Source organism: Phyllostomus discolor, chromosome 1 (assembly GCF_004126475.2).
Source record: "Phyllostomus discolor isolate MPI-MPIP mPhyDis1 chromosome 1, mPhyDis1.pri.v3, whole genome shotgun sequence".
Classification (NCBI taxonomy): domain Eukaryota; kingdom Metazoa; phylum Chordata; class Mammalia; order Chiroptera; family Phyllostomidae; genus Phyllostomus; species Phyllostomus discolor.
Genome location: NC_040903.2, coordinates 156,013,092 through 156,040,629, shown reverse-complemented (window position 1 = coordinate 156,040,629; position 27,538 = coordinate 156,013,092). Strand labels below are relative to the sequence as shown.

The 27,538-nt window shown below is 39.9% G+C and overlaps 2 protein-coding genes across 10 annotated transcripts in view; one reads left to right on the top strand and one right to left on the bottom strand.

The window, feature by feature from the left end:
* The window catches only part of SNAP23 (synaptosome associated protein 23), a 32,120-nt gene extending 10,289 nt beyond the window's left edge, over positions 1–21,831 (bottom strand). For both annotated transcript variants that reach the window (XM_036032191.1, XM_028506707.2), the window contains exons 1-5: positions 21,744–21,831; positions 4,999–5,102; positions 3,967–4,008; positions 3,503–3,551; positions 2,645–2,762 (exon numbers count right to left, since the gene is read on the bottom strand). In XM_036032191.1, coding sequence (XP_035888084.1) covers positions 2,645–2,762; positions 3,503–3,551; positions 3,967–4,008; positions 4,999–5,055 — 266 coding nt within the window. In that variant the 5' untranslated portion in view covers positions 5,056–5,102; positions 21,744–21,831. The remainder of the gene's footprint in view (positions 1–2,644; positions 2,763–3,502; positions 3,552–3,966; positions 4,009–4,998; positions 5,103–21,743) is intronic.
* A 3,282-nt stretch (positions 21,832–25,113) lies between these two features.
* ZNF106 (zinc finger protein 106) overlaps positions 25,114–27,538 on the top strand; it is a 59,126-nt gene continuing 56,701 nt past the window's right edge. For 3 of the 8 annotated variants that reach the window (XM_036032160.1, XM_036032145.1, XM_036032122.1), the window contains exon 1: positions 25,114–25,263. The gene's annotated coding sequence lies outside the window, so the exon portion shown is untranslated. The remainder of the gene's footprint in view (positions 25,264–27,538) is intronic. The other 5 variants (XM_028507363.2, XM_028507361.2, XM_036032126.1 and 2 more) reach the window with 5 other exon arrangements.

Sequence of the window (27,538 nt, the reverse complement as noted above, 5' to 3'; positions counted from 1 at the left end):
CAACTGTTGTCCAAACCCTTGGATGTGAAACATACTGAGCAGTGCCCCATAATCAAACACATCTATTATTCTGCCATGAAACAAAATGATACACACACTAAGTGTGGTTCAAGACAATGAAGAGCTTCAGTTCAGATTACACTTCGTGGCCTAATTAATAAACTGTGTTACCACATTAAGAAAAAAAAAGAAACCTTTGGCTTTCAGAATCTTTTAGATTTCTGAATTGTAGATAAGAGACTGTGAACCTGAACTGTTATTACTAATACTACCAGAATTAGTACTAGCATTATATGAAGAAGGCTAAGATCCTATATTGGTCTTTGAGAAGCCATTGTTATAGCCATTTATATGAAAAGCCTAATGGAAACCAGAAGCTGAGATTGGAAAGATCAAAACACTGTCCGAGATACAGCTAAAGACAAGAAATAACTATACAGTCCAAGGACTCCATAATATAAAGAAGAGATAGGTGGAAGGAAGGTAATTACAATCAGATATCTCTAACTCTCTCTGACTGTTACAGTAACCCCTTGATTCCATCTGTTAAGAAGTGCCTTCTCTTGACCCACTGAGAAAGAGTTCTGCTGAGGTTACAGGGGAAAGGCTGCTTCAGGACTGCACTCTACCTTGTCTTTTACAAGTGTCTAAGAAATCTTGCCTATGCTTGGCTGGGATACCCAAAGAGAATAAAATTTATACTTCTGTTGTTTCATTTCCCACTTTCTATGATAGCGGACATTTCAGGATTCACTGCTCTTCCTGTTCAATCCCTGACTCAGAACTGATTTTGCTGTAGGTTCCAGAGAGGACTTCTTCCTCCTTGCTCTTCTCTTCATATCTAATGGCAAGGAATTTCATTTACTTTTTCTCCTCTGCATTCTTCCAAGAGGGTACACAGAACACAGGAGAAAAGAAAAAATTTGCAAAACATAGTTAAGAGTTTAGATTTTAAAAATCTGTCCATTTCTAACTGGTTTGCTTACAGTAATTTGCTAAACTCTGACTGACAGTCATAGTTATTAAAATATGCACTTTTATAGAGTCATCCAAGGTCTAAAGAGGTCAACAGACTTGTTTTATATTAGGAAGCCAATGGACATACTAGACACAACACTGTCAAATCTTAACTTCTTGTGCCTAAAAAGAAAACACTAAAGTTGATCAGCAAGCATCTGAACTCTATTTTCTCTAGTAGAAATGACACAGAGAATGTTATCACATGAAAACACTTATGAAAAATTATAATAAAATAAAAGTTCCTCCATTCCTAATTCCTTTGGGGAGTAAAGATGCTGAGAGACTGTGAATTTCTGTATTCCATTCCTGATTTAACCCGCTGAGACAGCTACATGGAAGTACTAATGCTTATGAAGCTCTTTAAAAATGGACACTCTCAGCAGCAGTGGTAGTCATGCAATCTCAGGACACTGCCCTTTCAACTAAGGGTAAAGTTCAAAGCTGTTTTGTTTATTACTTTTTAAAACGAAGATGAGCTCCGTATAACAAAAGGCAAGATAATGATTAATTGTCTTATCTAGATTTGAATAATAAGTATCTGTCAATACCATGGAATTTAGTTTACCTGAGAATAAGTAGAGAATTCAAATATTCCAAAGGGAGTCACCAAGAAGAATGAATTCCTTTCTGTCGAGCATAATCTCATATACTATATGCAAATAGTTTGAAGGCTCCTCATGTAGTTTACTAGAGACCTCAAATCTTTGGAGTCTCCTTTGATTTTTTCCTTCCTCGTGTCTGACATACCATCAGCTGATTTAAAATGAATTCTGACTTACATTTTTCTCTCTCATCTCAATAATAAGCTTTTACTTCACAGGTCTAGATTATAAATGGTTTCTGACTAGTCTCCTGGTGGGTAGTAATATACTCCATTTCAAACCATCGACTCCTTAGTCTGGCATTCAGGTTACCCTACTGCCTACTTATTTTTCAGTCCTCATCTACATAAATCATACAGCTCAGTTAAGTCAAGTGTGTCTGAAATATTTGTCTAGATTAAATCTTCCATCAGAAATGGAAGCCCTCCCAGTTTTTCTATGACCATCCAAAGCCTTCTCATCACTCAGAGCCCAATTCAAGTCCCACCTCTCCTACAAAATGTTCTCCACATCAGCCTCTATCAGTTCTGTACTGTTAGCCTTAGTCGATGTCACTTGATCTAGCACTAGATTTATATGTTTTTACTTTTTGCTACTCTTCCTCATACATCCAAACACATGGTAAATCTTTTGAAGACAAGACCCAAACCCCTTCCTCCCCTGGCCATCCCTCATGTGTCTACCACAGAATATGTATTTTTTAATACCCCTCGTTTGAAAGAAAAACACACAAATTCCATCCTGCTCTGCATTATCTAGTGTGTACTTCCCAGCCTTTTCATGTATTACTATAAAATAAGATTGGGACTTGATCCAAGAATTAATTGAATTAAGACATGGTTTTCAGTGCATCTACCCATTTACATGAAAAGCTTGATCTGCCTGAAGGAGAAATAGCTTAAGTTTTTCTAAGAAAGTTCCTTTTTTAGGACTAGTCATACTTCATTACCTTACTAGGGATAGAAGGCGGGGAGTCTCTCACTTTAAATTTATCTTTAAAAGGTCCTGAGTTATCAACTCACCGATTACATGGGCAGACACAAAGGCCACAGCACTTGTTGAGTTCTGTTAAAGTCTTCTCTGCCTCTCTCATGTCTTTATTTATTTGGTCCATGCCTTCTTCTATGCGGTTTAGTTGTTCTAAGAATAAGTTGTGGAAATTACATTTTGTTTTACATTCACAGTGCTAACTATTATTATAAAACAGCAAACTTCAACCTTGAATCCAACACACCACACACAGTAACTGTATCAGCGCCGGGAGGCAGCACACACTGTACAACATAAAAATAATCTTTCACATACTGATGCTGAGGCACTTGTCCTCTTACTGAGGAAAAGAATGATTCTAAAGAAAGCTGTAGAGCAGGAGCGTCTAAGGGTTTGCTTAGGCATCACCATTGCAACCAAATTAAGTGCACCATGACCAGACCAAATCCCCAGTATTTCTATCTTTGAATGGGCTCAAAACCTGAGGGCTATCATAGGACTAGGAAACACCAGACCAGGTTACTGAAGCCAACTCAAATGCAATGTTTCCAAACTTGCCTGAATCTAGGCCTATTTAAGGATTGAACCTGATTTCTGAAAATGGTGCAAAAATATCACAATGTCTAATGTATGTATGGCCAATGCACATAATAAGTCCTACTGCCTAATAAACACCTGGCATATGATTGTTATGCCCTGGACATTGTTATCCCCATCTTCAATTGGCAATAAATGTAATTCAAATCAGAAGAAAATAAGTAAATATACCATTCTTATGTTACAAAGGACAGCCACTCCCAAAGGCTTAATTTTATAGGATATTTTTCATGGTTGATTTGAAAGGGCCTTCTGGCATCATAACTCAAATCTGCCCAATAACTTCAACTCACCCCCTTGTTCATCCAGCATAGTGATAGTCTTGATTCCTGCATCCTGAGACTAAAAGAAGGAAAAAAGCTGATAGCACAACAAAACATAGCAAAGGTAACAGAAAGAAAAACTGTAAGGCCTGATAAATAGCATGAATCATTGAGAAACCTAAGCTATTGAAGAAGCACAACTACTGAGAAAATTATTATACCCAAACCAACACATTTTAACGTACTACCTCCCGCCAAATAATTAAATCACAAGCTCACGGTGCATTATCTTCCCTGTCATTTTCCATTGTTGTCACTGGAGGAAAAATGTCCCGTTGGTGTATGGTTTGACCATTTCATTCATTGTAGGTTTCAAATAATAAAGCTTACTGATACAATGCCTTTCTGACTCTTAACACCAATTCTAGGTTGTGCTGTCAGTGTCCCTCCTACACAGTTTCTGTATTTAACTTGATAGTTAAACACTTTCTTACCTCGATGGCCAAACCCAGGATTCTTCTTGTACTTTCCAGAGACTAGGAAAAAACATGAGAATTTTAGCATTCTAAAACATGTAGAAAAAAAGTAAAATCTGCCGACAGGCGTGGCTCAGGGGGTTGGGTGTCCTCCTGCAAACTGAAAGGTCGCCACTTTGATTCCTGCTCAGGGCATATGCCTGAGCTGTAGGCCAGGTCCCCCCATTGGAGGCATGATCAATGTATATCAATGTTTCTCTCCCCCTTACCCTCTCTTTAAAAATAAATTTAAAAAAATAAATAAAAAGTAAAATGTGACCACAGGCTATGTTCATGATGCTGCTCTATTTGTAAAGACTGCCAGCACAGCCATGACTGGTGTGGCTCAGTGGGTTGGGTGTCATCCTTGCAAAGCAAAAGGTCCACTGGTTCAATTCCCAGTCAGGGCATATGCCTAGGTTGTGGGCTAGTCCCTGGTTTGGGGTGTGCAGAAGGCAACCATTACATGTTTCCCTCCCTTCCCCTCTCTCTAAAAATAATAAATTTTAAAGAATCTTTAAATATCTTAAAGATGAGATTACTAGCACATCAATTCCTCCCTTTAAAACAAACATACAAAAAAAAAAAGTTGATCACCATAATTTTAGTTTTCTTCCTACCAGGTGCTCCTTAAGAAAAAATCTGGAGGGTGAAGTTAATGGGATTTACAAAAATTTAATATAAGGAGAAATCTAGGTATATTACACAGATATTGGAAAGTTCTGTTAAAATTAAATGTCCAGAATTCCTCAAATCTAGAGTGTGTTTGTTGTTAAGGGTTGTAAATAGCTGTTAAGTAATGATTATCTAAAAAATCATACAAATTTGTTTTCACTTATTTAGTTTTTTGGTAAAATGAAAAAATAGACAGCAGTAATGGCACTCTAGGGCAAATGCATTCTTTGATATAAAGAGACTAGGAAGAGGCCAAAACAGTCTTCTAAGAAAGTCCTCTCATCCTTCCACTCTGAAAACTAAAAGAAAATTACTTATTACAGGTAAAACGTTTACCTCATCAGTAACCTGGTGAGCCCTCAACTGAATTTCTTCTGATGACAGATTATCCATGATGAGTTAAAACTCTTGACAGGCACACAAACTGAAATGTGGATATTCTGTAAGAATAAGGATACAAAAAATAAATTTGAGCAGAGGGTGAACTTCTAGAATTTAGGATATTTATCTGGAAAACAGGATAAAGGAGTCTATCATCCGTCCATCTCTCCCATGCATGCGTGTGCTCTCTCATTCGCGCTCTCTCTCTCTCTCTCCACCCCCACAGGTGAAGAAAGGAGACAAATGGATGCTTAAATGCTAGTTCAGACCAGAGGAGAACCTAAAACTCAGGTATCAGAGCTACTAGTAAAGTGCTGTTTCTAATAGGAAAGTGATCCCTGTACTTTGAGAAAGAAGGCATTACTAGAACACAAGCTTTAAGAGACTATTAAAATAAATTTAGTTGTGTAGTGTTCATTATACATTGCTTGAACATGGGAAAGCAGTAAGGTGAAGAAGTCTAGGTTAGGCGTGTTTCATTAGTAATATGACAAAATTCAAAGTCATGTACCTGAAAAACACAGAAAACATTTAAAAATGTGCCAGTTGTCCAGGCTACTCATTAGAGAACATAGAATATTTTCATCCTTAACAAGAGGGTAATCTTGATATAAAAGCCCAGAAAAGAATTATGGTTTTTATTAATAGTACATCCACCCTTTCCAATTACTGCTTTGTTGTTTTAGTGAAGCCATGAAAAAATGGAACAATTATTCTTATACACGCTAACTCAGAACGAGATCTCACAGCACGTAAACTAGACATAAATAGGTGTTATTCAATACTACTGTTTTGTATGAGGAACCCTGTGGAGTAATAAGCAATGTGTGACAGATCTGGGTTGTTTTCATTACATTTGCTTGCTTTGTATTTTTGAAAACCAATTTTACCAAAACTCTTTGTCAATGACACAGACAGCCTGGTTCTCATTCTGGATTTGCTCCAGGGGACATCTGGCAATGTCTGGAGACATTTTTGATTGTCACAGTTGGGGCAGGGGTAGTGTTATTGGCATCTAGTACATAAGAGGCCAGGGATGCCACTAAACTCCTATAATGCTCCTTGGACAGCACCCCACAACAAAAAATTATCTGGCCTAAAATATCAACATGCTGAGGTTGAAAAATCCTGCCACAGAGCACACTCACTAACAATCAGGGAACCTAGGTACCTGGCAATGTACTATACTGAACTCCTGTGTTTTATCTTTGTGTATCTAGCACCTGCCAGGATCTGAGAGTTGGTACTCAGGTAAATGTGGGCTGAAAGAACAAATAAAACAAGGTGTATTCTCAAAGTATTTAAGTGGATCTTAGAAACAAAACTACATGTAACAATAGCACAAAGCTTACAAACAACCACTAGAACCACACCAAAAACTCCCATAACATGTGTGTGATCTGGAATGGCCTGCTAGTCACATACAATCTTTTAGTTACATTCATAGCTAACCAACATTTTTTGTAGAGTAGTGTTTGACAAAACAAAAAGTGACAAAATTACATTCCCAGTATAGGAAGGCATTATCCTTAGAGCCCTGTTTAAAATTATTATAACTCTTCATTCATTGTTGTTGTTTTAAAAGATCAATTCTTTTTACTTATACTTTATTGATTATGCTATTATAGTTATCCCAATTTTTCATGCTTTGCTCCCCTCCACCCAGCACCCCCTATTCCCTCAGGCAAATCCTCACACCATTGTTCATGTCCATGGGTCATGACTTTAAGTTCTTTGGCTACTCCATTTCCTGTACTATACTTCACATCCCTCCCCAAGGCTATTCTGCAACTACCTACTAGTACTTAATTCCTTCACCTCTTCATTCATTTGCCCACACCCTTCACCCATCTGGCAACCATTAAAATATTCTCTCTATGATTCTGTCTCTTGTTTTTTTTTTTTTTTGTTTACTTAGTTTTTTTGATTCAATTAATAGTTACGTATTTATTGCCATTTTCTTATTTATAGTTTTGATCTTTTTCTTAAATAAGTCCCTTTAACATTTCACATAATGTTTTGGTGATGATTAACTCCTTTAGCTTTTTCTTACCTGGGAAGGTATCTGCCCTTCGATTCTAAATGGTATCTTTGCTGGGCAGAAAAATCTTGGCTGTAGGTCCCTGCTTTTCATGACTTTGAATATGTCTTGCCAATCCCTCCTGGCCTGCAAAGTTTCTATTGTGATATCAGCTGACAGTCTTATGGGAACTTCCCTGTAGGTAAGTGCTTTTGTCTTGCAGCTTTTAAGATTCTCTTTATCTTTAGCCTTTGGCATTTTTATGATGTGTCATACAGTGGGCCTCCTTGTATCCATCTCGTTTGGGACTCTCTGTGCTTCCTGGACTTCTATGTCAATTTTCCTTCACCAAATTAGAGAAGCTTTCTTTCATTATTTTTTCAAATAGATTTCCAATTTCTTGTTCTTTCTCTTCTCCTTCTGGTCCCCTATGATTCAAATGTTGGAACATCTGAATTTGTCCCAGAGACTGCTTTCACTATCCTCATTTTTTTTTTCATTCTTTTTTCTTGTTGTTCTGATTGGTTGTTTTTTGCTTCCCTATGTTCCGAGTCATTGATTTGAATCTTGGCTTCATCCACTCTACTCTTATGTCCCTTTAAGATGTTCTTTATTTCAATTAGCATATCCTTTGTTTCTGACTGAATCCTTTTTATACTGCCAATTTCTTCACTATGTTCTTTAGGCATCCTTTATAACCAGTGTTTTGAACTCTGCATGTGATAGGGTGCTTATCTGATCTCCACTTTGTTTGGTTCTTTTTCTGGAGTTTTGATTTGTTCTTTCATTTGGGCCGTGTTTCTTTGCTCATTTTTGGAGCCTCCCTGTGTTTGTTTCGATGTATTAGGTAGAGCTGCTATGACTGTCTTGGTAGTGTGGCCTAATGTAGTAGGTGTCCTGTAGGGTCCAGTGGCACAGCCTCCCCTATCCCCCAAGCTAGGTAATCAAGATGTGCCCTTCGTGTGGGCTGAGTATTCCCTCCTTTTGTAGTTGAGCATTGACTGCTGTTGGCAGGTCAATGGGAGGGATGTACCGAGGCTGGTCAGCTGCAAGGACTGGCTGTGACCACTGACCACCAACCTCCAGGCTCTGTGGACAATCACCTAGGCAGTGGGTGGTGGTGCTTTGATGTGGTCTGTAGCTTTCCACTGGGTGCACAGGCTCTGGCATTTCCTGGGTGATGCAGACCAAGGTCAGCCCCCACCTGTGTTTTGCCCATAGATGCCCTTCCTGAGCTGTAAAGCAATCTGACATGACTACTTGTGCTGGACTTGGAGATTCCCAGGCAAAGTTCAGCTGTTAATCTAGGCTGGTTACTCCTAGTGCCGGGTCTGGGGCCACCTAGCTGTGGGTTTATGAGACTGGCTGTTGTTTGTTTGATGGGATTTAGGAATCTGTGAAGCTTGAGTCAAGACCAGCCATTCATACGGAAAAGTCACAGTTACTAGTTTGGGTGGAATGGGGTCTTAGGGGTTCTTCTGGGTGGGGCAAACGGTGTTAGCCAGGTTGATGGAGTCTCAGATGTGGCACCTGCCTGCTGGATCTGTGGCTCTGTGCGGGCTGGGAGGGCCCAGAAAAGGGACAATGGCCTTTGCCAATCTTTTGCCTGGGAGAAAGTTGTTCCCTAGTTCCTGCCTTGAGTCCAGACATTGTAGTTCCTCTCTGTATGCCTCTGGTGCCTTTCAAGCTGCTACCCTGGTGCTGGAGCTCACAGGGAATGAGTCTGAGTATGTCTTTGTGTGGGTTCTTTAAGGGGAATTGCTTGGGACTCCAGAAGTTTCTACTACCAACTCAATCCCCACTGTTTTTTGCAGCCAAAAGTTATGGGGTCTTATCTTCCTTGTACTGGAACCCTGGGCTGGGGGGCCTTGTGTGGCACTGGGACTCCTCACTCCCAAGATATCCCCCCTGAATTTTTATCCCCCACATGTGGATGTGGGACCAATCTGTTCCGAATCTCTGCTCCCCCCACCTCACAATGGGTGTGGTTTCTTTAATTCCGTAGTTGTCACACTTCCATTTAACTCGATCTCTGACAGTTCTGAGTGATGGTTGTTCTCTATTTAGTTGTGATTTTGATGTGGTTGTGGGAGGAGGTGAGCTGTGTTTACCTGTACTGCCATCTTGACCTTAGGTCTACTTATTTATTTTTATTTACTCAGACAAAGAGAAGGGGTAGCAGGAGAGAGGGTAAAGGGGAAAGGTGGTGAGGGGATGAGGCGGCGGCAGGGAAGACAGAGACAGATGTTGATTTGTTGTTCTACTTATTTAAGCATTCATTGGTTGATTCTTATATGTGCACTGACCAGGGATGCAATCCTGGCATATAAGGACGATGCTCTAACCAACTGAGCTACCTGACCAGGGCACTTTTTGGTTTTTTAAAGTTTAATTAAGATTTTGAGTCTTGATTAAAGCTGTTAATCCTCACAAAAAGTAATAATATTAATTATCATTATTGCAAAAAGATGCAAATTTAATTTCATACCTTACTTACCATAGTAGGACTGTGGACCTGGCAAAAGGTTCATATTCTAAGATGTATAATCAAGACAGAAAGGCCTTTCTTGAATTAAGAACTGATCATTCATTAGATATAATCATAAATGGAACCATATGCTTTAGTACTTTGCTAACTATTTATGTCCCTTTGGCTTCAACACACACACATGTTCATGCTACAGTTTCTCTTTCATCCACCTCTTTTAGTTACAATTATGAAAAAGACAGTTGCTTTTGTACCTTCTCATCTCGATTTTTGTAACCTTTCCTTTCTGCAATACCCCCTTCTCCTGTCCAGGCAGGCTGTGCTTCTCCATCACTTCCCAGAGCCCCAACAAGATACCTTTCAAAGCCTGTACTTCCCAGGCAGTATGCTCCAAAGTTATCCATCTCTCAAATGCCAACAAAGCAGGAAGTGATAAGAAAAGTAAGACACATTAATCAATTAGTGCATGGGAAGGCCACCACTGGTCAGGTTTTCCAATATCCCATGGGTAGAAAGCCATTTTGGGAGTAAGTAAGCCCAGATCTTTCAAATTATATAAATTAGTGATTCTACTCCTAGAGGTGACTTTTGCCAATTAAAAGTCATTATTTGCTATCTGCCTATTAAAAGTGAGCAAAACTCCATGTAGGTTCAAAGATCGTCTTGAATGCAAAACTGGCCTCTGTCAAACTTGAAGATTCCAAGAGTCCTGCTTTCTAATTATCACAGGAAAAAAACAGCATATGCAGCTGAGAGGCGGATGTGAACTGTCACTACTGGCATGGCAACAGGATCATTTTGAAGGACATACCCTTTTGGTGAACTCAAAAGTGCTTCCCAGTACTTTTTCTCCTCCCTGAGCAGATGACACACTCGATAGGAAACAGACTTCTGTAAAGCTCTCACATGTTTGGCAGGCTGACATCAGGACACAGGCTTCCTAAGACTTCTGTACTCTGAATTCTTAAGGGTGTTGAGCACACGATTATAGTAAATGGGAATAAAAGAGACAAAGCAGAATTGTAAGAGGAAGGACAAAGAGACAAAGAATACTTTGTCTTTATTAGCCTCTACTAAACTGGTCATAAGTGTCAGGCAGGTTACAATCTAGAATTAGCTATATAGCTTTGCTGGCAGCGAGAACATACCAGGTGGAGTTGAGGTAGGACGGGTAAGAGGTTAGGAAAATTCCTGGGCAAGTGGAGTAGGGAAACAGAGGCAAGAAAACTAAACGAGGCCAAACAATTTGAACAACTTACAGCCAGTTAGTGAATCACAAGACCTCATCTTCCGTAACCAAGGACACTTAAGAGCAAACGGTTTATACATCTCCTTTCTAACCAGAGAATATATATCTTAAATCAACCTAGTCAGGGAAAACAGATACAGAGACCCAATTAGTGCCATTTATGCCAGGTAAACCTGAGGACAGATGAAGTCAGAAGAACAAATAACAAAAAACCCATCAAAGTCAGACAGACCCAAGATAAAAGTAAAATAGACCAAACAATAATCCCTAAATCCCCTATATGCTCATTTGGAAAGCTGATGAATATTCTGCTAAAACCCTCAAAACAAAGGATATCAGCGTGGGCCCTCCCCAGAGTTTGCCCTGCCCATACCCCTCTTCTTGGGCATAAACATTTTACTTCCTCTTAAACTCTAAGGGTAGCCACAAGACTTGCAACCAGGAAGGCAGTGGGTGGCAGCAGCTCCTCCCAGGCTTATCCCCTGATCTCCCAGGCCCCCTTTCTCTGACTTCCCCACGAGCTAACAGCTGGTGTGCCTTGGCTGACTTCTTTCTTACAAAGTTCCTAGGGAGCCAAAGCAGAGCACCACCTAAGCTCTCTGCTGTTGCTTCTTCTGCCCTAAGTCCTTCCTTTGTTTCACTGTTCCCAGTTTTAATAAATGTACTCTCAAAATCACCTGGACTCATGCTGTGAAATATTTCCTACACAAAGTTAAGAATCCACATACTACAGGCCAGCCTGAGGCAGACCTGCTTCGGGCTGGTCCCTATCGGATAAGAGTCAGACCGGACCTTGGTTCAGCAACCTCAGTACTTCAGTTCTGGCTAAGAAAGAATTCAGAGCTAAGACTCAAACTATAAAAGAAAGTTTATTTAGAAAGTCGAGAAGTAGAAGTGAGTAGTAGAAGAAATGGGCTCAGGAAACAAGTTACAGAAGCAAAAGAAGGGGCCCTTGGAGCTTAGGAGAAAGGTAAAAGTAACACAACTGAAGGAAAGAAAGGGGGATGCTTGGTCCTCTGTCCTAAACGCTTTCAAAAGTGGAGATTTTAGGGATGGTCCTAGGGGGATCCTAATAGAATATTCATCAATTTTCCAAGTGTGTCCCTTCAGGGTCCGGGTCTCCACATATCGGTTTGCACCGGGTGAGGGTCATTAGTCAGTGCACCTGGTTCTGAGGTCTGTCTTGGAGTTGCTTGTCTGGTTTTGCTGCTTTTCTCAGCCTGGAGCTAAAACACAACTGAGGCCTAGATGTATCTGATACAAGTCAAAACTTCATTGTCCTGCAGGGCTTAATGCTTAAGGGTTATTTCTCTGGCCCTCTCTTTCATTCCCCCTCTAAGGGGCTCTAATACACATGACCGGTAACATGCCTAGGAAGAAAAGGTCAGGGGAGGGTCTGAGCCACATGACTAGGGATATGAAAAGTAAGGCGGTCTAAACTGCATGACACATGACCAGTGAAATGCCAGGAGAGAAAAGGTCACCCTGGGGGGCCAGGTCCTTGTTTTCCCGGTTTTGCCTGTTACTAGGCATCTGGGGCTTTCCACCCTGGTGACCTTCTGTGCCCAGCCCTCCTTGTTCTGCTCATGTCCGCCTGACTGCCTACCACAGCTCAACTCTCATTTATTATAATCTCCAGTAGTTCTGCTCATGCAGTCAGGAAAGGGCTATCCAGAATGTTGGGAGTAAAGAGAATTAGGGGAATGAGAGGGGGAGGAAAACAAAGTATCACTTGACATGAAGATCCCATTAAACTCACTTTTCTCAGATACAAACTGATAGATTAAATATGTGTCATTTTCCAGTGTTCTGGGGACTTATACTATGCTAATCGTGTGCCTTTGAGAAGAAAATAATTTTCCTCGGAGCTTTTGTACCTTATTTCCTTTATTATGGTCCATTTGGGCTTACCAGAAGATTCCTAATATATTCTTAACTTCTTTTCTATTTTAAAATTTGCTGGGAGTGAAGAGGAAGAAATGTTCATTGAATACCTAGTTTATGTCATACACCCTACTAAATATTTATATAGCACATCATTATCTCTATTTTATAGATGGGAAACTAAGGCTCAGTTTAAGTAATTTTCCCAGAGTGACTGAGGTAGTAAAGAGCAGACTCAATATTCAAGTTTGAATCCATTCTGACACCAAGGATAGCTCATGGTCTTGTAAAGTTTTCCTGTTGGATGCACCTACCCTTAGCAAATATAAGATGATGTAAGAAGTGCTGAGCCCCGGCTGGGTGGTTCAGTTGGTTGTAGTATTGTCCTATACACCAAAAAGGTTGCGAGTTCGATTCTCAGTCAGGGCACATATATAGGTTATGGGTTCAATCCCTAGTCGGGCATGTATGGGAGACAATCGATCAACGTTTCTCTCTTGCATTGAGATTTCTCCTCTCTCCCCCTTCCCCTCTCTCTCTAAAAAGCAATAAACATATCCTCGGGTGAAGATTTAAAAAAAAGTAGGAAGTACTGGATATCAGAAAATAGGCTAAGCATCTTTCCTGATGCCTTCTTAATAAAACTGTGAGATGGAAGGAGACTTGATGGGGGTGGTGAACACACAATACAATATACATATGATGTATTACAGAATTGTATACCTGAAACCTATATAATTTTATTAACCAATATCAACCCAATAAATTCAACAACAAAAAAATAAAACCATGAAATCTGATGTCTTCCAGATGCAAAGGCAGTTAAATGGAGAACTGGAAAGACCAGAGTAATCAGTTTTCAGCTGTTTTATAATAATTTAGACCTGAGATTATCTACATTAATTTAGAAAATGAAAATATTATTGGGGAGAAGGAATATGAAGAAAAAAGACTTTAGAAATGAAATGAAAAAAGGACTTAGAACTTAAAATATATATGTATGAATCATTGATTGATTGATTGATTAAAGAGGATGGGTCCAATACATGACTTCCACTTGTCACTCCTTTTTTTTTAAATAAAGATTTTTATTTATTTATTTTTAGAGGGGGAAAAGAGGGAGGAAGAGAGAGAGAGAAACATCAGTGTATGATTGCCTCTCCCTTGCCCCTAAATGGGGATGTGGCCCACAACCTAGGCAATGTACCCTGTCTGGGAATCAAACCAGTGACCTTTGGTCCACAGGCCAGAACTCAATCCACTGAGCTACACCAGCCAGAGCAAAATATGTATACTTTCAAAACTCAAGGCCAAAAAATAACCTTTACCCATCTTAAATGAGATGAAATTAAAACATTTTTAAAAATTTTACAGATGATATTTATTTGCCTTACCTAATAATGTATTTTCTAAAGTTTCTATAAGAAGTGTTGAGAACCACCCTGCCTGGTTTCAGAAGCTGTAACCCCCCCCCCCCCCCCCAAGGCTAAGGCTGAGTGGGTGACCTTTGGACCATAAGCCACTAAAGAGACAAAGCTTATCTCCCTGGCAGGAGCACTGCTTCGGCTCCTTTTACTTCATCAACAACTGGCCCCCAATGCTTGGTTGGTTAGCCAATGAGGGGTAAGATTCCCCAGAGGGGGGATCGACCTAAGACAGGCACAACCACATGGGAGGCCCCCAAGGAAGGACTTGGGGGGCTACAGCAAAAGGGGGTGATAGACCTTCACCCTTTGGCTTTGACAAAGCCTGAGTTCTCATCCTGTCTGTGAGAAGTCTCCTAATCTCTTGACTGCCTTACTTCCCCTGCCTGACTTAAGCCTGAAACAATGACAGAGGGTGGTTCAGCCCTGTGCTGGAAAGGACGGGTTCCCTGGGCAATCAGGCCTAAGAAAGAATATGTAAAATCCTGTGAAATCTGCTTTGTTTAGATGCTCTCAATTAAATGATAAGGGTCCAAGCAAGAAGTAAGTTTGTTCCTCCAAGTTTTACAGCTCTTTAGCTATCTGACCTTGACTCAAAATAGGCCCTCAGGGTTCTTTATTATCTATTGTTTGATCCTTACTGCCTGACAATGATTAATGAGCTTTACCTGTATTCTTGTGCAAACGAACCCAATAAAAGCCCATTGAGGAAAAGGCTTTTGGCCCTTCTCCTTTGAGAGATCGGCCACCTTTTCTCCCCAAACAGATCCTGTCTTGGTAGACTTATTCTCCTCAGTGGCGGCCGGGGCAGTCCTGCGTGCAGAGCCCCCCCACGAAAAAAGAATTTTATTACCTTTAACATTAGAAAAGTTATAACATACACTGGTTTTGTAAACAGGTTTCAGAATACTCTTCAAGAGCAGCAAAAGTTATGCAATAACTACAAACCTTTGATTGATCATGAAAAATAGCCAGGAGTGCCAGTCAAAAAATTTTTTTTTCTGTTTAGACAAAAGAAAATTTGGACTCTTTTCCCTTTTAAAAATATGAAAAGGTGTGTTTTCAGAATTCCAAAAAGTTATTGTAAACACAGATTGTACTTAGATCTTTAAATAAAATTTTATTGATTTTAGAGAGAGGAATGGAGGAAGGGGGAGGGAGAGAAACATTAATTTGTTGTTTCACTTATTGATGCATTCATTGGTTGACTTTTATAAGTGCCCTAATAAGCGAGGATGGAACCAGCAACCCAGGCATATTGGATACAGTCTAACCAACTGAGCCACCTGGCCAGGGCTGTACTTGGATCTTAAAAGTTATCTTCCTGGAGAAGAAAGGAGATGAAAAACTCTAAAAGATAAAAAATGTTGCAATCTCCAAATGATACAATTAATATTGATATAAATATTATTTTTCTAGCCTCCAGGATGTCTGTGGGTATTTCAATTCTAACTCCTATAAAGTTTTCTTGACCATTACTTAATAAAATGCTAATTTTAAAAACAAAATGCTAATTTTAAAAAAACTTTCAAATTATAATGCAATATATAGAAGAAAATTTTAAATATTCCCACTCTGGCCATTTCCCACTTGGTAATCTACAGGAAAATCACTAATATAGACAAAAATGTTAGTCCCAGTATTATTTATAATGTTAAAAATATTGATGTGATCTAAATAACCAATGATAGGTGATTTGACTAATTTACCATATATATGACAGAATGTTATTCAGCCAGTAAAATTTAGTTTTGAAGATTTTATATTCTTCCATATTTAATTTTAACCAAATGAGAAAAAATAGTTCCACAATAGCAATAAATAGCACTTCCCCTGCCCTCCTTCCTGTCCCAAACCAATTCCTGCTCCCAGGACCCCAGAGGCAAATTTTTCAATAGTACTAGTTGTTTTAGTGTTCAACCCAACATTTTTAAATCATATACTTATAGCATTTCTATCTTGATATTTTTAATTATGGATATCATCCACTGACTTTCTACAATAAGGTATTTAGCTCTTATATCTCCCAACCTCCTAGTTTTTATTTTTCCTGACTAGATGGATAATTAAATTATTGGTAGGAAATCAGAAGTTCTGAAGTAGTGAAGGCATCTGTTTAACAGTGGCTGTCCCAGTCAAATGTAGAGGGCCATAAAATCCTTCCCTCCAAGAATGTTTTATTAATCCCAAAGCAACAGGATTCCATGGAACACTATTTAGAAAATACTAGTCTACAGAAATTTCTACTTAATTAACCAATCAATTATCTGGGAACAATGTCTCTATTTAATTCTCACCTCAGAGAATTGTCTCTGAAGAGAAATAAACCTTAGAGATCACCTAGCTCAACTTCTGTATGCTAAGAGAATAAAATGCAACTCCTCTGGCTTTTTCTGTAATACACAATCCTCACTGGTTGTGGGAAAGGGTGGGGGTTGGGGGCCTTCTTTGAACAGACTTGAATGATAGCTGAGGAATAGAAAGCAGTTGTTTGCAGAGGCCTGTGGTCTTAGGAAGGCGAGCCATACCAGAGCCCAAAAGAAGAGGAAAACTGCGGTACAGGCTGTTGGAAGTGAATGTGGTGAAAACTACCATCTAGCTATAATGATCTCTCTGAGAGACAGGTGAAACGTCATTTACACTGCTAGAGGAAGAGCAATGAGGAGTCAGTACCTGCCCAGTCTGTAGGCTTGGCAGAAAGAAACCCTACTCTTAGAGTATATATCCCTCTTAATTCATTCCAAACATTTTTCATGCACCTACTATCAAGTAAGGAAACATATTCTGATGTCAAGAAAACTACCCTTATTTCTTTTGAAATGTGTATTTTATGATACATTGTAATGTATCATAAATCTCAATTTGTACTCATTTAGGATACAAAAAACAAAGCACTGTTCCAATGCATCCAAATATATAGTTTTTCTTTTTCTTTTTTTCAGTTTTCTAGTTGTTTTATGAACATAATTCTGCCTTCTCTACCAGGCTAGTCTTCTTAGCCTAAGGCTAAGGCCATGTGAACTACTGTCAAGATCTAGTTGGGTTGAGTATGATTTCAGTTATCAATTTTCCTGTGACTAAGTTTGCTACTTCTGGATAAGGTGAGATCATTTAAAAAATAGTGTTGAGTGACCTTCATATAGTGGTTAATAACATAGACTCTGACAGACCTCAAATTCATCCCAGCTCTGACACCCAGGTAATTTACTTAACCTGTTCAAGTCTCAGTTTCCTCATTCATTAGGTTAATAGTTCTCCCTCCCAGGGTTGTTTCAGACATAAAATTAGTTAATATATAAAGTGCTTAGTACAGTGCCTAGCACAGAGTAAAGACTTATGAAAGGACAGTTATAATGATCATGAAATGACCATTATTAAGGAACTGAGCGTTTGTACTCATGTTATTTGTTATGTTCGTTATCGGCAGTGTCTAACTCCTGGTATCAGAATGTTTGAGAAGCTAATCAGAAAGCTTCTAGGTAAACTTAGAATCAGAGCCAAAATATTTGGATGAATATTTTGTTCAGGCAGGTGAAGCCTTGCCAAATCATGCCTACCTCACCTTTGCCTCTCATGCCGTGAGTTATGAGGTGCCATTCTAAGCACCCAATGACGTACAAGTATATGCACAATACACCTAAGCAGCTGTTTTCTGAAGACTCTAGAGATAAGTAATGAGAATGAATGGATGGAATGGAAGAAAGAATTATAGAAAACAAAAGAGAAATTCAGATATAGACCATTACTTACTGGGAAAAAGAATTTAGTTTCTTTTTAGAAATATATTTTTGCTCTTAGATTCACATATAAGGAAGAAAGAAAGGAAGGAAGGAAAGGAGGAAGGAAAAAGGGAAATATCTACATACATACTCAAAAAGTACAGGGGCACAGAATTCCAAAATATTCTAAATACTCTAGGTCAGGCCAAAAAGAATCCATACTCTGGTTAGGAAATTTAATTTTTCCTGAAGGCACTTCAATAAGAGTCCTGTTTATGTTAAGGCTAGTTTCCTCCTTTTACTTCCTCTTTCAAGTTTTCTTTCAACTTCCTTCTGCAGGAACAACTTTATCTATTCTTGTGTCAAGGCCCCCCAGACAATGCAAATGTAACTACACCACTAAACCATATCTATTAAACTTCTTGGTTTCAAAAAGCACTGAAGCACATGATTCAAGCACGAGTAAGAAAGTACCACCAAAAGTCATGAAACGAAAAGACCAAAATTACACTTCAGTTTTACAGAAGCACCTATTATAACTTAAAAACTAGGTGATGACCAACACCTAGTTTTCAAGTTCTGCTTAACCTTGCAACTTCCACAATTTTACTCTAAGTGAAGAGAATATAATCCTGAGAAGGCAGATCTAGATGTGATTATAATCAACTAAGCAATTACACTGACCCTGTCTAAAAGAAAGACTATGAGAACAGAAAAAGGATGCGCTATATAAAAAATAAGGAGGTTCCAGAATGCAGCGTTCCTTTTCCAGGGAAGAGAGGCACACTCTGGCAGACTAAGTATGATATCTGCCCAGGAGACACCATGTGTGAAGTGGAGATCACAGGCAAGGCTTCACCTTGCCAGAATAAAACACTCACCCACACCACTGAAAACTAGAAGCTTTCTGGTTAGGCTCTCAAATATTCTGATACCAGCAGTAAGATGCCACAGATAGAAAGCATAAGTACTCAGGTCCCTGGAAAAGGATATCCCCCCCACAGATTTAAAGAGTGGCATTCTTGTTTATATAAAAGGCAATACTGTGTAGTAGTTAAGTGCCCAATATTTAGACGCATAATGGTTTCAAATCCTCACTGTTTCTTAAATTCTCTGTGATTCAGTTTTCTCATTAAATGAGAATATAATGCTTCAAATGTTGTTCATGAAAAGCATTTAGCTGTCACAATGTCACATAGTGCTCAATAAAGCTATTATAATTTTTCATAATAATTATTATTATTTATTTGAAAGTGAAAAACCAAGCATGATCAACTCTAAAAAAATATGATTTTAGACTATCAAAGAAGTACCACAATGTAAGGCCTCAATAGTCATGCAAGAACTTAATGCACATACAAGTGGGGCATGATGGCTTTAAAAGGCAGGCAAAAGCCCAGTTATAAAGGGTTTTGTATTCTATACTAAGTTTGGATTTGATTTTATAAGCATCAAAGAGCCATCTAAAGGTAATCTCAACTGTAAAAACATTGTTAAAATAATTTTAAAACAAACTTTAAATCCAAGTTATAGAACTCACAAAATCAATAAGATGAGGGAGTTCCAGAAAAATATAGTGATCAGTGGATTTAAATATTTTAGTAGCAACACAACCTAAATTAAAATCAAAACCAAAATATCAGTGAATTTAAATGAGTGCACCACCTCCACCCTTAAAATTACACAGTACATGCTGTTTCCTGGCTTCACAACCCTCTTCCTCCAATTGTTGGAGGCACTAGATCCATTTGTTTCAAGCCACTACCCACCACAACAAAGAAAATACCAGTCGTTGTCATCTCCTGTCAGTCTACAGACTTGGAAACAAAATTATGGCACTGGAGTAAAAAAGTTCAGTACTCCTGGACTCAAACAACATCATGCGTTATAAACACTAACTTACACACATACATAATGTGGAGTACAAACACAGCTAAAAAATAGGTTTCCAGAATGTTTGTTTAAGACATAGGAACCACAGGAGGAAAAGAAATTGCCTTAATCAAAAGAAAACAACAACAAAAAGGCAGCTGATTTCACAAAAATCTCAAAGAGTAAATATCCTTTTCTCCTTTTGCTATTCCAATCTGTTTTCATCTGGTGAAACCAAATAGGCTGCCAGAACTGTGTCTATTTTAATCTATTAAAAGTGAATAGATTAGACCCCAAAGCAGTCTTTTCCAAAGTGCAGAGCAAGAACAGGCTATGGTTTTGTTGTCACATAAGCTAAAGTTGTGTATTTAATATTTACGTATTTACTAGAAAAGGTATAAAATAAATCTAATCTGTGATTTCCCAGGTTATCACTCTGAAAGAGGATAATTTTTTTCAAAGTCCATTAAAATATGAAGTGAAATAATAACACAGATATTCTTCTAAAAGACATTTTATGATGGTGCTCTGTGGTTCATGATAAATCAAGTACTGACAGCTGTCCCATGAGGAACAGGGCCTGTTTTCTCCGTTCATTTGTTTTCTTTCTTCCTTCTTGGTTCAATGTTGTGTTTTGAATGGTTAGAAAATATATGACCTTTACTTGAGTGAGCCTGTTACTATGCTTAAGTTCATTTAGAGTGAAATCAACAAACACTTAAGATGCATATAGAAATTCTATTGCTTATAGGAAAGAGTGTACTATAGTTAAGAAAACAATGGCACAATGTTATCCCTATTCTGAAACTAAGATAACAGCAATTTTCTAGTGCCTATCCACATACAAGCACCTAAAATAAAGAACACCCTAGAAACACTGATAAATATTCTTTTATTTACTTTCACATGATCCATCAAATGGGCATGGTAATGTGAAAAGAGGTGTTTCTTCCCATATTTGTAATATTTACATAAATGTGTTCTTTTTCCATTATCTCTTACCAAAAGAATGAATGACAAGTGATCACTGTATTGAAGCTTAGGCATCAGTTTTGCTGGTGACTAATTCAAATTCCATTAATTTGAATTCCATTAATTCAAAAAAATTTTAGTATAAGGTATCTGAAGATTAAATTTCAAAGAATTCTACCTAATAATGTCTCATGAACTTCAAATATGGTTATCCGGGCTAAACAAGAACTTAGGAGAACCACTTCCATCTGGCTACTTCTGCAGAATTTTACTGGAATATCTGAAAACCAGTCTTAAGGGCACCAGGACAGATGAAGTAATTAATAGCCTTCTTAATTCTCGAAATACCTGCTAGTAAGAAGCTACATTATTTTCACAAGTTTGAGGGAACACTGTCAGAAGCTGCCAGTATCCAAACTCTCCTCTCCCAATCGCCCCCCCAACAAAAGACATGACAAGTATTAAAGTAATATTCCCTTCTCATCTTCTTTTCCCAACTTGAGTGTCTTTCGCTTTCCTCTACCCTCACCCTTCCCTTCCTGACACTGTGGTGACTAATGACAATAAGAAGGGGGAGGTGAAAACAGTACTTTCCAGTATTTCGCCAGTCCTCCACTACTCCATCCCTAATGAAGAAATTCGGTTTACCGATCCTTTTTTCCGTATGTCTGGGGTAAACAGGCGAGGTAAGAATGGCTTTTCCGAGAGAGCATGGAATCTTTAATGCCACGAAACTCAAGAGACCTTCTTCAAACAACCGGTACAGAGTTTTCTGATCACTGTACTCACGGGAATGGTTGGTGAAGGAGTGGGAGCTTACATAGCCTGGTTCAAGGAAGGGGCCAAAGAACCACCATCCCACCACCTTCCTACGCCAGCCAGCCCCTTGACAGTCTCTTAGCGCCTCGCATCCTCGTTCCGGGCCCGACCTGCCCAGTCCGGGTCAGAAAGTCTCCTCTTCCCTTAAAGCCCGACACTGCCAACTTTTCAACCATCACGGTATACTTCTTCTTGGGACACGATCTCAATTTTCACCCAGTCAGCTCCCTCAGCCCCACTCCTGGAGACTCACCAAGCAATTCCGATCACTCCTCTCCAGCCACAGTAGCTCGGGCACTACCAGACTCAGATCTGCGCCCTTCCTGCGCCTGCGCGCGTCAGAGTCGCGCGCCTGCGCAATTTCTTGGCGCCGCAGGCGTGGACACACCCCTGTAGCTGTAGCCAATCACGATGCTGGGGGTTTAAATATCCCTGCCACGCTGGCGGAGAGCCTGGGGACTCACCCGTTAACGGGATAGTTGGACTTCTGCCGGAAGGTGGGAAGTGTTAGTGCAGCAAACGTTTAGTGAGGGCAAACCGTGTGCCAGGCACTGTGCGAGATGAACGCTGCGGAAAGAAGGCGAATGGAATGCCTCCCCTGCCCTCCAGGGTCTTTCGATCTATCTAGACTGGAGATGTATACAAACTACAGTGGATGGAATATAGTGTGTGGCATATAGAAAATCCGGGACACCGTTGACACACAATGAACAAAGCACCTTATTTTGAAGGGTGTCTGGAAGGGTTCCCAGAGGAAGTGACTTTTGAATCATGAAGGATAGAGTTTCTCAGGAAGTTGGGGAGGGAGGAAGACAGACTTTTGCGGACTGTTCATTGGGAACAGCTTATGCCAAGAAAAACATAGAGACTTCTGGAAATTCTTTGTAGTTCATCCTGGTTAGAGGCTTAGAGCTCATCATATATCTCTGGGTGAAGAGGGGAATACATTTTTAAAAGTTGGCTATGGCTATTTCGCTGGTCGGTGTGGCTCAGTTGGTGGCGTCCTCCTGGTTAGGGCACATACATACTTAGGTGGCAGGTTCTATCCCGGTCAGGGTGCATAGTGAGGTAACCAACCAATGTTTCTCTCTCACCTTGACGTTTCTCTCTCACATCTCTCTCTCCCTTCCTCTCTCTAAAAACAATGAAAAAAATGTCCTCAGGTAAGGATTAAAACAATTTTTTTTCCAAGTTGGCCATGGCTACATCTAGGAAGGTCTTGCATGTTTGGACTAATGAGCCTGTACTTTATACTATGACCACTGAGAACCATTGAAGGATTTTAAGCAGGTATAGGAATCCTTCCGAGCACCCCTAAGAATGAAGAACAGTGTTGGGAATTGTGAGAGGAAGAAGGGAGGGAGGGAAGGAGAGAGAGAGAGGTATTCAAAGGAGTAGTGTATTCCTAAGGGGTCAAAGAAGATGAAGCCTGAGAAATTATCTTTTAAAGGTCATTGGTGACCTTAACAATAGCTGTGTGGTAGAATGATGTAGTGGAACCATGAGGTTGAAAGATAGACTGCAGTAGTTTGAAGCGAGGAGATGCAGAAATGGGGGCAAGTTTGTCCTTGAGAGGAGGGGGGAAAGAGGATGACAAGAGGTCAAAGATTTTTGTTTATGTTTTTTTTTTTTAGTTTTGGTAGAATTAAAACAGAAAAAAACAAGTATGATAGGGAAGATACAAGTGAGAAAATATAGCTGAATAAAGAGAGTGACTAGGGGGAGGGGTGGAGGAGGAGGAAGAGGGTATAGGGGGATAGATGGTAATGGAAAAATACAATTAAAAAAGAAGAGAAGTAATAGTCAGTGATAAAGGATCTTGAAATGATGAGGGTAAAGGCAATCCAAAGCATTGCTGGGAAGAATGTCTTGGAAGACAGATACCTCCTCAATCATATAGGGAGGAAGTATTTGTGTGTAAGTTTGTAGATTTTGTAACAGGAAGTTAAAGAAGTTCTCATTTGGTGACCTCATTTGGTGTGTTCTCTGTGAAACTGGTGATAGAAAAAAGGTTGGGAGTTTTAAGGGAAGTGGAGAACATTTGGAATATTGTAGAAGGTGATAGAGCAAGTTGGTCATAGAAAAATAATAGGACTAGTAAACAGTGTTGAGGACCTGTATACAACCGGTAAAATGAACTTACTTGTTCTGCTCTCCTGTGTGGCTTTCTCAAGCAGTAATCACTTTTTTGAGGGTGGAATTGGAGAAAATGTATGGCTGAGTTTATTTAGGGTTGCAATGGTTACTGGTATAATGCTATGGTCCTTAACCAGGGACATTTTTGCCTTCTAGGGGACATTTGGCAATGTTTGGAGACATTTCTGATTGTTGAGATGATGGGGTGGGAGGGTGGGAGAAGATGTAGAGGGGGCACTAGAAACATCTAGTGCCTAGGAATGCAGCTAAATGTCCTGCAATTCATAATACAGCACTAGAATTATCTCCACATTGTCAGTAGTGCCAAGGTTGAGAAGTTGTGATTGAGGATTACCTTGATGTTCACCATCAGCTGACTGTGGTCTTCTATAAGCTTTTCCTTGGATTATGGCCTTGAGTTTGTAAGGCATAGCAGTTCTTCCACTGCGTGTCTTTAAAGGAGAGTAGGTTGAGCAGCATACCCTAGGCCTCAAATGGTTCAAGGACTTGTGATGTCACAAATACAGAATTGGAATAGTTGCTCAATCCTGTAGAAGCAAATCTGGATTTACACATAGCTGGAGGGAGCTGCTTACACTGAGGCATTGAAGGTCTTGTTAAACATAGATATAATTAGAGGCTCAATAATATAGGAGGAGTAACACTTCACACTATTATCAATCTTAATGTAATTTGGTTTATCTGACTAGTTTTAGTCACTAAAATAGTATTCTGTGGGAATGAATATAAGCTATGTTTAATAAAAAATATAAACAATAGATATTAATAAGAATATAATCATAGGTATTGGTGGATTGTCTACTCACCCAAAACTAGTAACACCCTGAGAAATAAGATAATTTTAATTTTAACTCTGAGGAAACTGAAGTTCCATGAGAACTTGTGAGTTTGTCCAAAGTCACAAATGAATGCCGAGGTCAACATCTGAACTCAGGTCTGTCTGTTCTACAGGTTTTTTAACTTCTGTTAAGCGACAGGAAGTTTTACAAGGAAGGAGTGGTTGGAAATTTAGCTGAAACTGTTGCCACTACCTAATGGGAATGGTGGAGATTTAGGAAAAGAGTAACAGCAAGAGGAAGGCCTAGAGATATTGATAGTAAAGAGAATGAAAAAGCCAGGGAGGCTGATCACAGGAGTGCCCGGTGCAGCGGGCTGTCCCGCAAGCCAGGGTGCCTTTGGGAGTCTTTCATTCTTATTAAAAAAATTTTGGTAATTTTTATTTGTTAATTTTTTTAAATTTATTGAGTTTTAGACAGAGAAGGGGGGAGAGAGAGATAGAGAAAGAGGGGGGGGGAGAGAGGGAGAGAGGGAGAAAGATTTTTTTGAGTAAAACCTTTTCCTTGTGTCCGTTGTTCACTATCGCGTGTTCAAATAAAGCTAGATTATTGAGAAAAGCGCAATGCAAAGGGGAGGGGTGGGGAGGGAAAGAGCGCGACGATCGCTTTGTGCGCCTGCGCGCTGGCGGGGGCGGGGGCGGTGGCCGCGGCGGCGCCCGGCGGGGAGCGGGAGGGGAGCGGGTCGGGAGCGGGCCGCCGACCCGAAACAGAGGGGGCATCGGGAAGCTCCCTCGCCCAGGCGTCGGCGGCCTGATGGAATAAGAGGGGTCGGCTGTGAGTGTGAGTATCCAGGGTCCGGGCTGCGTTGAGGCGTCTGGGAGCCCAAGGGTCCGGTGGTCTGCCCCTTAGGGAGGTTTGGTGCTGCAGGACGCGGCCGGTCTCGACTCCTGCGGGCTGCGCGCCGGGGCATCATGGTCTCTTCTTGAGCTTGCGCGGGTTTACTGGCCAGAGGTGCCTCTGGCTTCGGGGTACAGATTCTTGGGGGGGGGGGGGGTGCGTTCCTCTCTTGCTCCCCGCCCCGGCAGGAAACGTGGCTGCAGATCCCTGACCTTTAGGGAAGGCCGCTCACCTCCATAGGCCCCCGGCGCGGCCCGTACTCCATACACCCAAGTGCTTAAAGGCCTGTGTGTTTCAGGTCAGGGACATCTTTCGACCTCTCCTGACTGGCAGCCTCTGTTCTTCCTCCCGTCTTCTCTCCCCCTGTGGCATGCGTCTTAGTAATAGAATTATGGAGCGCTTACTATGTGTCAATTTAATATTTAGTCTGAATCTCGTGCATAATTATGGAGAGGATGCTTTGTATCCTACTATCCCTTCAGTCTGCTTTATTTAATCGTCTTTGAGAGTCAGAATCATATTTTGGAAGTCTGAGATTAAGTCATCTTGGGAAGTTGGATATACCATGTCTCTTAGCAACTTGGGACTGCCATATTAGTTAAGGGCAAGTTTTTCTGCTACCCAGCAAATGAGTGCGTTGTTCACTATAATAGTTTATATATAATTAACTCAAGCCAAAATAACTTTTCAGCACTTAGTAAGAGACTAGTACTGTTCTGAACTCCATGGGAAACCTTAAAATTTGTTTTGAGCCCTGTTCTCAAGTTTGGTAGTAAATGAAACAATGGAAGATAATATTAGATTCAACTTGAATTTATTTAGTACCTACTACATGTGCCAGATACACTTGGGTCTGTCAACATAACAGAAACGTCCACACCTGTAAGGATTTTTATGAGTTTATTTGAGGCAAACTGACGACAATTACCAGGAAGCAAAACATCTATGGATTGAGAAAATGCTCAGGAAAAATGGTAGTTTTGCACCTTATTTTATACATTACAATCAAAGGAGACGTAATGGGGTTACATGAAGTGCCCAGTCAGAGCACATGCGTGGGTTGCAGGCCGGTCCCCAGGAGAGGCAACTACACGTTGGTATTTCCCTTTATTCCTACCTTTCCCTCTCTCTAAAAATAACTAAAATCTAAAAAAACCCACAATGCATTGAAATGCCAGAAAACAGTTTTTAAGAAGAAAAATAAAAACTATGAATAATAAATGGCAGTACATACATATCTATCAGCAATTAATTTAAATAATGAAATCTTGCCATCTGCAACAAGGCTGAACCTAGAGGGTATTGTGTTAACTAAAACAAATAGAGGAAGACAAATGCCCCATGATTTCACTTATATGTGGAATCTAAAAAACAAAATAAACAAGCAAAATGAAAACATACTCCTAGATACGGAGAACATTTTGATGTTGCCAGATTAAAGGGGGTTGGGGGAATGGGTGCAAAGTGTGAAGGAATTAAGAAGTACAAATTGGTAGCCCTGATTTGTGTGTATCAGTAGGTTGGGCAGTGTCCCTGCGACCAAAAGGTTGCTAGTTCAGTTCCTGGTCAGGGCAAATGCCTGGGTGTTGGGCCCAGTCCCTAGTTGGGGACATTTAAGAGATGACCAATTGATGTTTCTCTTCCTCTCTTTCTTCCCCCCATGCCCTCTCTTTGAAAAAATTTTAAAAAATCTTTTTTAAAAGTATATATTATTGATTATGCTATTACAGTTGTCCCATTTTTCTCTTCCCTTTATTCCCCCTGTACCCTGTACCCCACTCCCTCCAGCATTCCTGCCTCTTAGTTCATGTTTATGGGTCATGCATATAAGTTCTTTGGCTTCTCCATTTTCTATAGTATTCTTACCTGCCCCTGTCTATTCTGTACGTACCATTTATGCTTCTTATTCCCTGTACCTTTTCTCCCATTCTTCCCATGTCTCCTCCCTGCTGATAACCCTCCATGTGATTTTCATTTCTGTGATTTTGTTCCTGTTCTACTTGTTTGCTTAGTTTCTTTTTGTTTTCATATTTTTTTTAATTCAGTTGTTGATAGTTGTGAGTTTGTTGTCACTTTACTGTTCATAGTTTTGATCATCTTTTTTTTTAGATAAGTCCCTTTAACATTTCATATAATAAAGGTTGGGTGAGGATGAACTCCTTTAACTTGACCTTATCTGGGAAGCACTTTATCTGACCTTCCATTCTAAATGATAGCT